Source organism: Leptidea sinapis, chromosome 2 (genome assembly GCF_905404315.1).
Source record: "Leptidea sinapis chromosome 2, ilLepSina1.1, whole genome shotgun sequence".
Classification (NCBI taxonomy): Eukaryota; Metazoa; Arthropoda; class Insecta; order Lepidoptera; family Pieridae; genus Leptidea; species Leptidea sinapis.
The window spans coordinates 28,160,752-28,176,997 of record NC_066266.1 but is presented as its reverse complement, the minus strand read 5'-3'; the positions used below and the strand labels follow the sequence as shown (position 1 = coordinate 28,176,997).

The 16,246-nt window shown below is 35.5% G+C and overlaps 1 protein-coding gene across 1 annotated transcript; it reads right to left on the bottom strand.

Moving 5' to 3' along the window:
• Positions 1–1,402: 1,402 nt before the first annotated feature.
• On the bottom strand, positions 1,403–15,905 carry LOC126974447 (zinc finger protein 695-like). The gene is made up of 6 exons (XM_050821944.1): positions 15,849–15,905; positions 14,348–14,506; positions 12,481–12,716; positions 9,726–9,906; positions 8,409–8,622; positions 1,403–6,920 (listed from the first exon to the last, which is right to left on the bottom strand). The coding sequence occupies exons 1-6, from the start codon at positions 15,903–15,905 to the stop codon at positions 6,484–6,486; spliced, it is 1,284 nt and encodes a 427-aa protein (XP_050677901.1). The 3' UTR covers positions 1,403–6,483.
• Positions 15,906–16,246: the final 341 nt, after the last annotated feature.

Below are 16,246 nucleotides of genomic sequence, written 5' to 3'. Positions count from 1 at the left end.
TGTTTTACAAAAAAGTTCAATAAATTATTCAAATCTCATTTATCATCAATAAAAATTTCTTTTTCTGTATGTTTTCTCTATTTTTTAAAAGTTATTAACAATATGATTCGCTTTCCTCTGAGGAAGTAGCAACTTTTTTCGAATCGCTCGCTTTGACACGTAAACTATCCAGTTTATGTTGAAATATTACCTCATGGTACGAATGAATGAACGAACTAAATCAATTTGCGATTCAGTTGATATCATTTTTGATATTCAATTGACATTATTGCGATTTAATCAGTTGATTTGACGTCAACCTAAATTAGATAGCTCTAATCACGTCGTGGTACGGAATAGCAAAGCAGTTCATTTTAGGTTGTCAATTGTAACGCAATAAGAGTTCATGGTAGGCCCGCAGGTGACCCGTACGCTCGTTTGTCCTTCTTTTCAATAAAAATAAAGTTACTAGTAGAAGGTTCGTACAGGGCTAGGTGATCACCACAGCGGCGCCTTTGCCGGCCACCAAGGGGTAGACAGCAGGATCGCTGTTTGTGTTCGTTGTCTGCCATTTATTGAGTCTTACATTGTCTGATAGTGACGAGGCTCATTTGCGATACCACTTAGAGAAGGGGTTGGCAACGCTGTGACCGCGACAACTTTTTGATGCGCCTTCTTTAGTCTTCGAAGATGCTGCAGAACGAATTAAATGGTGGGTAACATATTTATGACTTGACTTGTTATTTTGTGTAGGTATCTAATATTTGCAGAAGAAAATCAGTAGCCATTTAATAAGTTAGCTGCCTTAGTTACTGATGGTACGCCTGCTATTATAGGCAATTAAACTAGCCTCGTTGCTCTATGTATGAAGTTCTATGGCGGGGCAGAAGTGCTTGTACGCTTTCTCAGTTTTTTAAGCGAAACTATTCTTATCAACGAGTTCAACCAGTTATGAGCCAAGTTGTGGGAAGAAATCCAAGGTCAAGGATCACACAAATAATTTAAGAGACCAAATATTTGCATGAACCATACTTCATGCGCCCTTATTGTTTCTCAAGAATACTAAGCTGAACTGTAAAGAGCGGCGTATCACCCATCACCAGGTGAACGTATCACCCACCACCAGGTGAACGTATCACCCACCACCAGGTGAACGTGTTGCTCATCATCAGGTCAGCGTGTTGCTCATCACCAGGTGAACATTTTGCTCATCATCAGGTGAAATTGTTGCTCGTCATCAGCTCACCTCATAAACAATCTGGTGTCTTGATGATGTCACAGTCATCTGCAGATATATGTATTGAAAGCTTTTGCTGCGGCCATATCGCCGCAATAAGGCGAACATTTATATATTTTTTGGAGTTGCTTTTGTTCTGCTGTACGTAACTAGTAAGTATACATAATATAAATCATAATACAAATATGAATTAAACTATTTTATTCGAAAAAAATATGTCTACATACAAAGCGTATAGTAATAAAATTATTTGGCAGATAACAATATACTATCATTATAGCAAGCTATATACATATAATATAATACACAATCATGTGTATGACGGTTATAATATTATATAAGATACACAATGTAATATTGACTTAATACACCTGGTCTTATACACGACATACATCTTCTCAGAATTCAACAAGTTTTCCTTTTAAATTATTTATATAATCAAAAATTAAATTACTGGCAACCGGTAGGTACAGTCAGTCATATGTCTCTAGTGTAGAAACATTATATTGTCGATATTATTGAGACACTAAAATACACAAATTAAATTTGAAAACAAAATTTACGAACGATGCGGGACTCGAACCCATGACCTCGGCGTTCCGTGCCAGTACTCTAACCAACTGAGCTAACCGTTAATATTTGCATATTAGGAAATTGACTTGAGATGCCACTCTTGGGGTTGAGTAGGTTATCTGTAAAGTAGATCCTGTAGATGAAGCCACAATCCGAGAGTTGAACAAAGCATACAATATTTTATAACGATAAGTCACTCGAACGGTTAGCTCAGTTGGTTAGAGCACTGGCACGGAACGACAGAGGTCGTGAGTTCGAGTCCCGCATCGTTCTTAAATTTTATTTGTGTTTAAATAATAATATATAATTTCATTTTTGTAATTAATCCTAGAAGTGAGGGTAATCAATTTAAAATTTACAATAATAATTTGTTTGGACATTAAAATATATTTATTTGCTGATTCTAGCCATGATGTTTCGTTAAAAATGGAAGTAACAATTTAAATTTCCGCCATCTTACTTATACCATACTTAAGTACTCCAAATTAAACCAACAGAAACGTTAAACGATATCAATTTACAACTACATAATTATAATAATTGGTTGTTATTCCAGTAAAACGTTCCAAACCACAATCATGTCGAAATTGAGTTGAGAACTCAAAACTGGTCACGTGATTCATATGAATAAACTGACAAAAAATGGTAGCCCGAATGTCACTGTTTAAATGACATCATGACTTAGTAGCCCAACCCACTTGTATGGAATACACTAATATTATTAAACTTTAAACCGAAATTTCTTGAAATGTTTTTCAGGAACTAAATCCAATTATCAATGTAATTTAGTCTAATACGAAGTACCTAATTATCGTTTCATTTTTTGTGAATGAGATAATGTAACGATTGTCGCACGGTACAAGCTTGGCGGATGTTATCAATAGCGCGTCTCTTATTGGCTGCGTCGAGTCAGAGGTGCGCGCTTATTGGTTCATGACAGCCAATGAGGTTGCACGGAGCTATAGTTTATATGGTATGTTCCGATATGCACTGCGACCACTACAGAGTATGACGTCAATTTAGTATACTGTGAAGCCGTTCCTTAATAGTTAGTTATATTGGTTATTTAAAACGAAACACAATCCCGTATACTGTCAGCCGCATTGTTTGACGCAGCATTCAAATGAGTGTATTAAAGTTTTCTAGTTCATTTAAAAAAAACTGTTTTCGGAGTACTGTCAAATTAAAAATATTTAGGATTAGACTGTAGGTATTGTTTATAAAACGTTAGGCACTCGAGTGGTTTGGACTGATCACATGATCAAAGTACTGCGAGTACCTTACCTCGAAAACGCCAGTGCTCACAGTAGAATATGGCGGCGATTTATGACGTCATATATTACCCTAGGGTACTGCGGCAGTGTAATGGCTACGGAACGAATTTTTCTACAGTGATAGCACTGTGCAGTACATATCGGAACATACCCTTAATGTACTGATAAAGTTTAAAATGAATTAGAAGTTTTGAGTAACATATGAACAATAAAACGTTTATTCCAGCATGTTTATGAAAATATATAATAAATTGCTTAGTGAATTGAAAGATATACCTTTCAAGGTAAGGTTAAATAAATAGTTAAATAAATGCTTCTATAGTTTAAATGAATTTTTCAATACAAAATGAATTATTATTATGAATTAGTCTATTTTTTAGAATTGTTAAATTATTTACGACTTATATTTTAATATCTTCAAATTTTTATAAATAATGATGACAGCATTGTGCAAATCCGACATGTTTCAGCATAACAGTAGTGTGTTGGTATTTAGACAACTCTATAACGACGAAACATATTGGATTATAAATAATATTATGTTAAAATCTTAAGTACTTACAGTGTTTCTTGCAAATAAAATTTCATTTCATTTCCACAACAAAATTTTTTTCTTACCATTCCTTCACTACATTAGTTATTTCTCCGTTTCATTTAATAATAATTAATTTATTTGTTATCGATTATAATTTATACAAATTAAATTTGCACGCATGGTTCGTTAATCTTGATATGTCTTTCTTCAACTCTCAGGTTGTGGCTTCGTCTACAGGATCTACTTTACAGTTGATATCTGCTCAACCCCAATATTTTTTGCATTTTAGGAAGTTGACTTGAGAAGTATATCATAATATACTACTTAAGGAAATTAGTTCGACGACACTCACGCATAATTTTAAATATATATATATATATATATATAACACGGTCTTAAAGGTAACGTTTAATTCTTCCAAATATCAACAACATATCACACATGGCAACTTATCAACTGTTATCTTATTATGATGAAAATATAAGGAAACTTGTTGTAGTATTAATAGTCCAAAATAGAACAAGTCGTTGTTATAATTCTTAGGCTGGGTTGCACCAAATAACTTTAACAATATCAAACATGTTAAAGTACCGGTTTAGTAAAACACGTGTTGCCTCATTTGACAATATTAATGACGTCATAACTTTTACTGTTAACCGTAACTGTCCAGTGTTCGCCGGTTAAAACTAATATTAATGTTAAATTAAGCCAAATATTTGCTAATGTTTAATGTCAACTAAACAGCAACCTGTCAAAAGTTTCAAACAAATAATCGATATTGACTTGATATTTCACTTTTATAATTATATATTAAAGTCAGTGTTACTGTTAACATTAAATTTGACTAAAACTTTAACTACATCAGTTAATATGACGGCAACTCTCTGTATCAAACAATTAATAGTTATTTATGCAGCTGTTGTGTAACAAGGGGTATTAAAACACGAATGTGGGTTTATCAGACGAGGCGAAGCCGAGTGTGGTATCACACGAGTGTTTTAATACCTAATTATGAACAGTTGCATACAAGACTTTATCTACACCCAGAATATGAATCCTCTAAAAGATTCTGAAACAGTTAGCTTACTGCTAACATTAAAACACCAGTCCTAGTAGTAACCTAATATCATCCATTACTGATTATGTACAAATAAACTAAGTTTTTAACGAAAGAATTATTTATTTTAGTAGTAATATACATTTTGTTTAGTGCAATTATTAAAATATCTGGCGGTGTGCCCTCTAAACTTGAATCACTCATTTTTTGTAAACAAAAAAAATGGCGGCTAATCGAATAACATACTTTTTTTTACGGCGCGCGACGTTCTGGTAGTGTGAAACGCGCGTAAACGAAAATGTTCTTTTTTGAAATTCATGCAGATACCACGCATCGAGCAATAAGAAGGAGGCTGTCTGTTGAAACTCTTTGCGCATGAACGGATCGAAAAAAATCAAAGGAGTGTTGTTATGAAACTCAGTACAACATTACAACACTCGTTTGTGTGATGTAATGGTTATTAGGACATTGGGTGTTTTAATGTTGGCAATAAGCTAACTGTTTTAGAATCTTTAATATAGGATTTAAAGCATGGGTGTAGATAAATACTTTTACAATTCATTAATTTACATCATTACTATTAGATATTTACTGGTGATAATCCAGCTTACTCTCAAAACAAAATACATCTAAGACTGATATCTCTAGAGCGTACTTACACTTTGCTCAGACTTTACTTAAGTAAAACTTAAAACGCGAACTTGGGTTTACATTGGGCTGTCTTACGGCCGTTCCCAATATAGATAGAGATAAATTACTACCTTCTACAGTCAGTAATTAGCTGTCAATAATCTGAAGTTGTCCCAATATACCCGATAAGTCATTCTTATCGCCTTATATTTGGGACGCGTGAATTGCAATTTCCATACAAACTTATATCGCTGGTAAGCTATACGACGTCCCATTGACAGACAGCGTGTACGGTGAGTTACCGTCTATAAGTTTATTGGGACAGGAAAGTCAACGATAGCTGATAGATTTTTATCTCTAGTAGGCACAACTAGAGATAGACTGAATATTGGGAACGGCCGTTAGTTTAAGCTCAGCATAACTTCAGATATCAAATGACTATAAAAACTTAACCAATAATTAAGTTAAGCTTAAACTCATCTAAGTTTTACGTAAGTAAAGTCTGAGTGATGTCTAAGGTAGTGTAGTCTAGTGTAGTGTATTTAGGCTCTGTTCAGACTTTATTCACATGTAATTAATTAATTTTTACACTCATTTGATATCTGAAATTGTGCTGAGCTTAACCTAAGACAGGCCAATGTAAAAGTCAAGTTCGCGTTTAATAACAATATGTTTGACTTCATTTTTACACAATTTGTTATGTTTTAAAGTGGTAACCTCAAAGTGATAACTGCCACTTTACACAGTTTTATTTGTGTATTTAATCCCAGAAGTGAGGGTTATCACTTTAAAAACATAACAAATTGTTTAGATTTGCAAGTGCGACATCTCAAGTCAATTTCCTAATATGCAAATATTGGGGTTTAGTAGTTTCTCAACTGTAAAGTAGATCCTGTAGATGAAGCCACAACCTGAGAGTTGAACAAATCAAACAATATTTTATGATGATACTTCACTTGAACGGTTGGCTCAGTTGGAAAAAGCGCTCGCACGAAACGCGAGAAATAATAAATTTTGTTTTCAGTTTTATTTTCATTTTTAAAGTCATTTGACATGTGAAATTATACTATTAAGCTAAGACAGTCCAATGTAAAAGTCGAGTTTTGTCACAATCAGCTAAGTTGAACGTAAACAAAGTCTCAGTGAAGTCTAGGTACGCTCCATAGATGTCAGCCAGTACACAGTAGTCTCTGTGCCTCTACGCATCATTAGTCTCCACCATGACCATGACGGCCTCGTGGAGCACGGCGCCGTCCTCGTCTATGAACTCGCTCAGGTCCGCTACCTCCACCTCCTCCACCTCCTCCGCCACCAGGTCCTGGGCGTCCACCTCCTGCACCTCCTCGGGCTGCTCAATCGTGACGTCGGGTTCGACCGCGCCCTCCGGCAGCAGTATCGTCACCTCGGGCTCGTTCTGCTGCTGGTCCGTCATCTGCGGACTGTGGTACCGCAGGTGATAGTTGAGGTGGCTGCTCTGTTTGAACCGCTTCTGGCAGACGGCGCACTGGAAGGGCATCACGTTGGTGTGGGTTCTCATGTGCTGCGTGAGGTGCACGGACTGGCAGAACGTCTTCTCGCAGACCACGCAGCGGTACGGCCGCGACTTTGTGTGAATGCGCAGGTGTTGCTCCAGACCTGACCAATTAAAAATACTTTCTCAACATAATTACATAATGCTACATTATAAATTGGTCATTACGAAACATTGGAGCCTAGCCTAGCCAGCAAGTTTCATGAAATCACAGGACAGGTAATGCAGTAATAAGTAGGTACATGTCAGAAGTGAAACCTGCATTGTGCATGAACCTCTAAACTGCATATGAAGTCCTGGTACATGTTGCTAAAATGAGACATGATTTCAACCACCATATTTATGTTTTCCTAGTGTTTATTTAGTAATACGACGTGAGTATGATGTCAGAATATATTAAGGTATACTGGCGTCATACATAAGACAATCTCTTCTTCAACTTTAATCACCTGGTACCAAAACGTGGTCCTTATTGAATGATTCTGGACTAGATATTTATAATAAAATATATTAAACAATTTACCGTACTGATAATGTAACACTCCTACTGAAGGTTACATCTTAGCTTTTCTTTATGAAAAAGAAGGGACGAGACGAGCTAGACGTTTAGCTGATGGTAATTGATACTGCCTTGCTCATTACTGAAAAACCAAATAATTCTGAGCGGCACTAGAATTCCGCTCGTAACCTTCTAAAGTTTCATCTACCCAGTAATTTCACTAGCTACGGCGCCCTTCAGACCGAAACACAGTAATGCTTACACACACACATATACATACACATTTTATTTCTATTTATTATTTCATTGGTCATTGTCATTTGTCGAGGAATCACTTACTCCCAAGATACAGTTTTAACTAGTTTCGGGTTTCCAATGTTATTATTAATACAAATAACGATAAAAAGATGTTAATCATTAGTAATATACAACAGAAATTGTACATTTAGTAAATTAAATTACTTGCAGTGAGTGTAAGAAAAAGATAAAAAAAGTGTGTGTGTCACCTACGACGCACGACTGAAGTTTACTCCTTAAGAACGATTGCCTTTGAACAGGTACTGAACAGAATCAAGTCTAATGAACAGACATACAGCAAAAGCTATTTTATTAGCGTATTAATTAAAAAAAAATAAAACAACTTAGTAGTGTAACTTATTAGTGATTTTTCTTATGGTCAGGTGCCTAATTATTAAAATCTGAAATCAGCGCCATCTATCGAAAACCATTATGTTGTCGTTTTACTCGATAGATTCAGTGTTCAATTTGAAAATACGAAATAGTTTATAAGTGACATTAGATGACGTTTAATCTAGTATTATTTGTTTTTAATTTGAACTTAGATTGGGTGTCTGTGGTTCAAGTCCATCTAATAAAGTTTACTTCTGTTGCAAAATTAAATAATTTTCAAAAGTAACGCCAGGTCTCCGACAGGAAAATACAATGCTAATTGTTGCCATATTTGTAAGGCGACAAAATATGTTTTTATTTAAATGAGAAAAACGTTAGTATCCCATTTGACGAGTTGGTTTTACTCTCCATATTTAATTGATACCGGGCGCCCGGGCGCCTTATATGATTCGTAAGGACTCACCCGACTTCTGCGTGAAGGCCTTGTCGCAGTGCGTGCAGCGGTACGGTCGCTCGCCCGTGTGACAGCGCGCGTGCTGCTGCAGGCCGCCCGCCTGCGCGAACCTCTTGCCGCACTCGCCGCACGCGTACTGCTTGCCGCCGCGCGCCGCCGCACACTGCGGCCCGCCCGCGTGCGCCGCCAGCTGCTCGCCGCTCACGAACGCCGCGCCGCACTTCTAACACACACCGCACACACACTCTGTTACCCTGCTACCTCACTCAAAATATATATTTTATTATCACGATTATTTTATATTTATAACACCAGAGGAGGAATCATAAGACTCGGGTACAATGTCATGCTGGAGTATACTCCTATTATTATATAGAATATTTTTGCTTTTTATTTGTTACATTTTTTGCAATGCAATACATGAGACAACTATTCTGACTGCATGCGATATTTTAATATGCATAAATTGTCTGACAGGAGGAATATATTGGATTGTCTCTTTCTATATAAAGTTGTTAGCATTGGAATCGAATGCCCCGATGTTCTCTCATTAATTAATGTACCCACTCCCTTGAAACCCCCAAAATGAACAGATACGCCACTTTTGAATCAATTATTCTGCAAAGTCGAAGATAAGTAACTTCATACATAGACTTGTTCGTACCTAAAATAGCCTTCCGAAAGTTAAAAGAAGTATACACATTTTAGTGAAAAATCTTATTGGCTTCAACATACTACTAGTACTAGTCAATAAAAATTAAACATTTTTGTAATATTTTTTTTCTATTACTATTAAAAATTATTTAAATTATCATTATTATATTATCTAAAAGAAGGCCCAAAAAATCCATAACGATAGGCATTTATTTATCTCTAGCGTATTATATAGATAATTGATCCAACTAGTTTTACAAAGAGTGGGCCAAAGATACCCCGATTAATGTTACTTTATATACAAAAAATTTTGAGCAATAAATTGGTAACACAGTCGCCTTATCTTTTTCTCGAATCTGGTCAATTTTGTGCGAGGAAGATTCAATACATTCTGATAGGTAGCCATGGCATTAACTTGGTAAAACCTTTAGACTCACTTTTCAAGATAAATCTTACAATATTTCTTTGCATCCCACTTCTGTCTATTGCAGCAGGTGCAAAGTATAACAACCTTATTAATCCAAGAGTTTAAATTATCATATTGTGTTTCTATAAACTTGTCTTTAACTCCATTTTAGTTTGAAAAGAACGGAGGCCAATTTTGACTAGGCTATGACTTATATATTTTGTTCCCAACTCTCTCGTTAAAGTGATCCCACTTCTGACTCTCACCGAGCACGTGAAGGGCAGGTCACCGCTGAGTGGCTTCTCGCAGACCTGACACTTGAACCCCTTGCGCCGCCTGGTGTGCTCCTCCCGGAAGTGCGTCGAGTAGTCGCAGCACGAGAAGAACATCTGGTGACACTTGCCACTCGGGTTCAGGGTGGACGGTTGCAGACACTCGAACGGACCACTACACACAACAAATATAAACTAAACCTCAATTATCTGAGCTGGGGAAAGGCGAATCACTGCAATTTACACGATTATTGTGGCAAAAACCCTAAAATAAGGTCTTATTTTATGTACGGGTTGAGGGCGTATTAATTAACATTTTATAAGTCAATTATTGAATCAAATGAGCCAACCCTCGAGACAGCTTAGGCAAGAAAGATGGATACGTCGAAAATTTGATTGATTTTTGAATATGAGTTCCGGCGCTTAATGGTATTTTTTCAAATTCAAATTCAAATATTTTTATTCAAAATAGAATTTATAATCACTTATTGAACGTCAAAATCTACCACCCGTTCAAAAGAGACTGCCTCAGACCTGAGAAGAATGGGCGCAAGAAACTCAGCGGGCTTTTTTTTTAATATAAAATATGAATTACAATGTAATATCGTACAATAAACATTTATAATTAAAGAGCCTGAGGGTGTTTGCTTTATTCCCAGTCCGTGGTGTCATTAAGAAAATCGTTTATGCTATAATAACGTTTCTCACACAAACGTTTTTTAACAATTCTTTTAAATTTCGTAACACATTTGTTTTGTACATTTTCTGGGATCATATTGTAGAAGCATATACATCGCCCAACAAAAGACCTACTAACTCGACCCAACCGAGTAGTAGGCATAACAAGTTTATGTTTGTTCCTCGTGTTAACATTATGAATGTCACAGTTTCTAGAAAATTCCTCAATGTGCTTATGAACATACAAAACATTATCAAAAATGTATTGAGAAGCAACAGTCAAAATGTTTATTTCTTTAAATTTTTCTCTTAATGATTCTTTAGGACCTAGGTTATAAATCGCGCGAATAGCCCTCTTCTGCAGCACAAAGATAGTATTAATATCGGCCGCACTGCCCCATAACAATATACCATAGGACATAATACTATGAAAATAACTAAAGTATACTAATCTCGCCGTATCTATGTCAGTTAACCGTCTGATTTTCTTAACCGCATATGCTGCAGAACTAACCCTATTCGCCAATCCTTCAATATGGGGGCCCCACTGCAATTTTTAATTTCATATAGATAGCTGTTTGAAAATTGGTCCTTAGAAAACACTTAACTTTTTTTATAGAAGAAAAACCCTGCTTTTATGTGATCAAGGCGGCCGACACTCACTTGTAACACCAGAGGAATCACAAGACCGTTGGCGACTTTATAAAGCGTAAGAAAAAAAGATTGGTACAAATGAGTTCGACAAACTAAAACACATTGGTACGTGGCGCACCGGCATAAAGGCATTTATTTTCTAAAAATTGATTCCTTTAGAATTGTTTTTGATGTAATTTCTAATGTACTAGATACTACTACCCCTTCGGAAACAAGTGCGGCTCTGAGAGAAAAGAGGCGGCACAAGAAACTCTCCCAGCATCTTTTTTGCGCTCTTTTTAATCAAATATATAATATTGTTATTGCTATTGCTATAAAATAATCATAATCTAGTGCCAGGCTGTTGGATCACTTAGATCTGTGGAGTAATATGATTTACGACAGAGCCATTTTTTAATTAAACATTTAAATTTATTTATAGATAATGCCTGAACAGTGGCTGGGACTTTATTATAAAAGAGTATATAACATTTACCCTTAAAGCTATTATGTATCTTATGAAGCCTACTAGAATTACTTACAAGCAATCCCTTATTTCTGGTGTTATGATAATGAAAATCATCAAAGGTGACGATTTTTGTGAACATATATTAAATTTTCAAAAATGTACTGACAATAAACAGTCATAATATTTATTTCTTTAAATTTTTCTTTGAGATTCTGTCTATATCCAAGCTGATATATACAGCTCTCTTTTGCAGAGCAAACACTATATCAATGTCAGCATGACCCCACGATAAAATACCGTATGTCATGATGCTGTGAAAATAACTAAGTACACTAATCTAGCGGTCGCTGTATTCGTGTACTCTTTAATCTTTCTAACGGCATATGCCGCAGAGCTGAGTCTATCTGCTAGGTGGGCAATATGTGGACCCCACTGAAGCTTTTTATCTAACGTGATGCCCAAGAAGACCGTAGTGTCCATAAGTTCCAATCTCTGGTCATTTATAAGAACGTTGTCAAAAGAACTGCACGATTTAAACAAAGTGTTTGCTTTGCTGTATTTCTTGAGGTCAGGGAACACACCCTCATCAATGCATTCGTTAAATATTATTTCTAATTCCGGTGCTATGCTAATGTCAAGTATGTATTTTTTACAATATTACTGGGACAACAGATCTAGTTTTTGACACCGGACAATTTAAATTACAAATGGATTCAAGCGAAAATAATCATGAAACATTGCAGTGTGTCTGTACTTCGAGTACTTCGAGCACTTCAATCTCAACACTCTCCCCCTATCTTGTGTCTTCATTTTGTAAATATTTTTTTTATTATTTCCCTCATGTCTGGGCATATAAAATTACCTGTATAATTGATAGAAACAAGTGGTCATTTTAAGGAGGAATTTGACGAGGCTATTCCATGATAGAATGATTGTAGGTATTTTTATTTTAATCGAACTGTGACTCACGTGATCGCTTTGGGCTCTTTCTCCTTTCTCTCCTTCTCCACTCTCATCCTCTTCTTGGGGGCACTCCGCACTTCCTGCTCCTCCACCGCTCTAACGGCGTCCTCATCTTTGATGATCATGTAGCTGGCCTCTGCGGAAGCGAGCGCGCTCAGTCTGACCGGCTTCATAGAGGACAGAAGTTTCTCTGTTTTCAGTTGTATCTCTTTCTTTTCTTCATCTGTCAGTTTTCTTCTTACCTGGAATGGTGCAATTTCCTAATATTATTCATCCTGTTCTCTTAAATCAGCGAACAAAATGCCTGTCTTTTTTTTACACGAATTTCGTACAAAATCTGCTAGGTTTCGTTCAATGGCTATATTTCTTTGAGTACAGTAATATAGTTGTTATTTTAGCGTGCCTCACTGTACAGAAATCATAGAAATAAGAAGGTTATAGAAGTGACACATCCGCGTTAATCATGTCGCCTCACAGTTGACTTATAATCCAGCCCCGTGTAAGTAGTGATGACAGAAAGGCAAACATGATACAACACGTAAATGTGTTGTAAATTCAGTATATCTAACTGCAACAATTCTTCCAAAACCTGCATCTTAGCCAATCCAAATATAACATATTTTGACAGTATTTCTTTTCATATATTTAATATGTATCAAAATTAATGGACGATGCGGGATTGAAACCCGTGACTCTCGGGTTACGTGCCAGCGCTTTACCAACTAACGGCGGTTCCCAATATCTCTATCTGCAGATAGTATCTGGATAAATTACTACCTTCTACTGTCAGTAATTAGCTGTCAATATACTGAAGCTGATCCAATTTGCCCGATAAAGAATAGAATAGAAGTCATTCTTATCGCCTTATATTGGGACGCGTGAACTGCAATTTCCATACAAACTTTATATCGATGGTAAGCAATACGTCGTCCCATTGACAGACAGCGTGCACGGATAAGGTGTGTTACCGTCGATAAGTTTATTGGGAACAGCGATAAGTTAATCTTCTTAATAAAAATGTTGGTATGTCTTGTTCAAGTGTCAGGTTGTAGCTTCATGATCTACTTTACAGTTGATAACCTGCTCAACCAACCCAACCCACCTATATTATTAATTTATTATTTTATATTATTATATCAGGAAATTGACATAACAAGACGCTCTTTCAAATCTAATCAATTTGTTTTTTTAAGTGGTATCTACCTATCTATACATCCACTCCCACTCAACGCCTTAGGGAGGTGTGGATGGCTGAAAAACAGCGCTTCATGGAAACATGAATCCACAATCCCGTGACAGGTGAAGCTGGGCCTTTGCATTTTGCCTGTTTGTTTTATCACCTAGCCAAATTATACATTTTATTATACACAATGTTTTGTGTGGAAATAAAGAATTTATTTACTTATATCTATGACACATCACATAAAAAAAATAACACACACGAAATATGGATGATCAATTTCTAAATTTGCTTATTCAAAATAGGATTAAAAATCATTTATTGAATATATTGAAGTAGGTGTTACTTTGCGGAAATCCATAGTAATTATCCAATTGTTTTGAGTTTTCTTTAGTGTTACTTCCGCCAATATTTTGTTGTTGTATTGTTTAAAGACGAATATTGTGCGGAATTAACACTAAAGAAAACTCAAAACATTTGGACAATTATTGAATATCAAAAACTAGCGCCCATTTTAATAGACTGCCTCAGACTATCAATTACAAAGTATTATCTTACAATTAAACCTATTATTTAATAGCCTGAGGGTGGTCGCTCCATTACCAATCTGTGGTATCATTAAGAAAGTCATTTATTTTATAGTAACCTCTCTACAGTCTATCAAGAGTTACCTCTGTGTTTATCTTAACTCACCTGCTTCTTAAACAGATGGACACACAGGTCTTCACCGTTGAGGTACTCCTCTATGTGCTCTATCTTGGCGTGGTTGTTGAGAGCAATCTGTGTAACAAAACCTTTACTGCACAGCTTGCACTGAACTGTATCCTCTTCATCATCACTAAAGGTCTCTTTCTAAAAATATTTAAAGCGAAATAGTTAACTAAGAATCAGAAATAAGATCCATAGGAGAACCGAAGTTACAGGCATAGCCCAGATGGTTGCAAAACTAAAGTGGCAAAGAGCAGGGACAGATTGCCGTTGGGGCAATAAAGTCCTCGAATGGCAACCACAAGATGTAATGTTGGTAGACCTCCCGTAAGATGGACTGACGATCTGGTCAAGATCACCAGAATAGATTGGATGAGGTCAGAGCAGGGCCGATTGTCATGGCGTTCTTTGAGGGAGGCCTCTGTTTAGCAGTGAACATCTTCTGTCTGAGATGATGTGTTAACCAACTCTATTTAGAAAGCAATAATGAAAGTAATGTGTATTAAGACAATTCAAAAAGCTATGAACCCTAAATGAAGACTATGTTCATCTGGGGTATTTAAAATGCCATCATAATTCATTACAGGCCCCTGTCCCAACTACCGTATTAGCTTTCTGAAGCATTTCTTCTGAGGGAAATGCAGTAGCATAGTTTTGCAATTCAAAATTAATCTAATAAAGACTGCTATGTCTTGGCGACAACTACCTTATTAACTGAAAACTAAAATCAAGTGTTTTTCATAATGGTGTTATAAACATATTTGATGTGAGATTTTGACTTCAACAAGATCTCAGCTGTTACTAAAGCTGTTTATTAGACCTGCCTTGTTGACAGACAAATGGATGGATGAACAAAACAGTTTTGTTTGATTAATTGAGTATCTGTTAGGCATTCATGGGCACAGAAACTGTTTGCTAGAATTTCATTCATTCTGTCTTCTGATTTTAATAATCAAAAAGTTTATATCAATGGACAGTTATGATTTTGAAAATAAGAATTTCTTATAAAAATTGTATTTACTAATCAAACCTATTGTCAGTGTGTTAATCACTGACAATCAAGTGACCTGTACTGTACTCTTTTTATTCCAGAACTTTGTGAAATGTTAAATATTTGTAAAATAAGGTCTGTGGTTTATCTGGTGTTACAAGATAGCATCGGATTCAAACCATCAGATGACCCATATGTTTGTACTCATTTTCATTGATTGTTGTTGTTAAATGTTATTTTAAATAAATATTTAGTGATAGAACCATCTTCAAGTGAAACATAAGCTGAAATTACAAAAATAATAATAATATATCTTAGAAATGCTTTGGCAAAGGTTACTCATATCAACCTTAACCTCTCAATCTCCCCTTTGATAGATTAAATAATATTCAATCAATAAATTTATATAAATATTAATATATCTTTCTAGCAGTGATCACATACAAGTTATAAAAATATAAATGAAGTTATAGATTAATTTCTGTAAGCACTTACCTTAATTATTTTTGGCAAAGGGATAACATTCACCTTACGCACTGTTTTCGATGCCATTTTCACTGTAAGTTACACATATAAAGATATTATCATAAAGAAAGAAAAACACTTTATAAGATGATAAAAAAATAGGATTAATTACTTTTGAACCGAGGTTTTGGAAGAAAATAATTACTTGAGTAAGTTAATAAGCAAAGTCCTTAACAAGGGCTTTGCAGTTTCCTACAATTTTCCACATTTACTGAATCTCGATAATAAATCTTTGTGCTTAGAAAATACATCGATCCAATTCAAATTCAGCGGGAACAAATAAAAAAAATTAAAGAATGTCATAATTTTTTTTTATATATTGTCCTAATCAGTTTGGAACGAAGATCTAATTGTTTAATTTTTTTGAA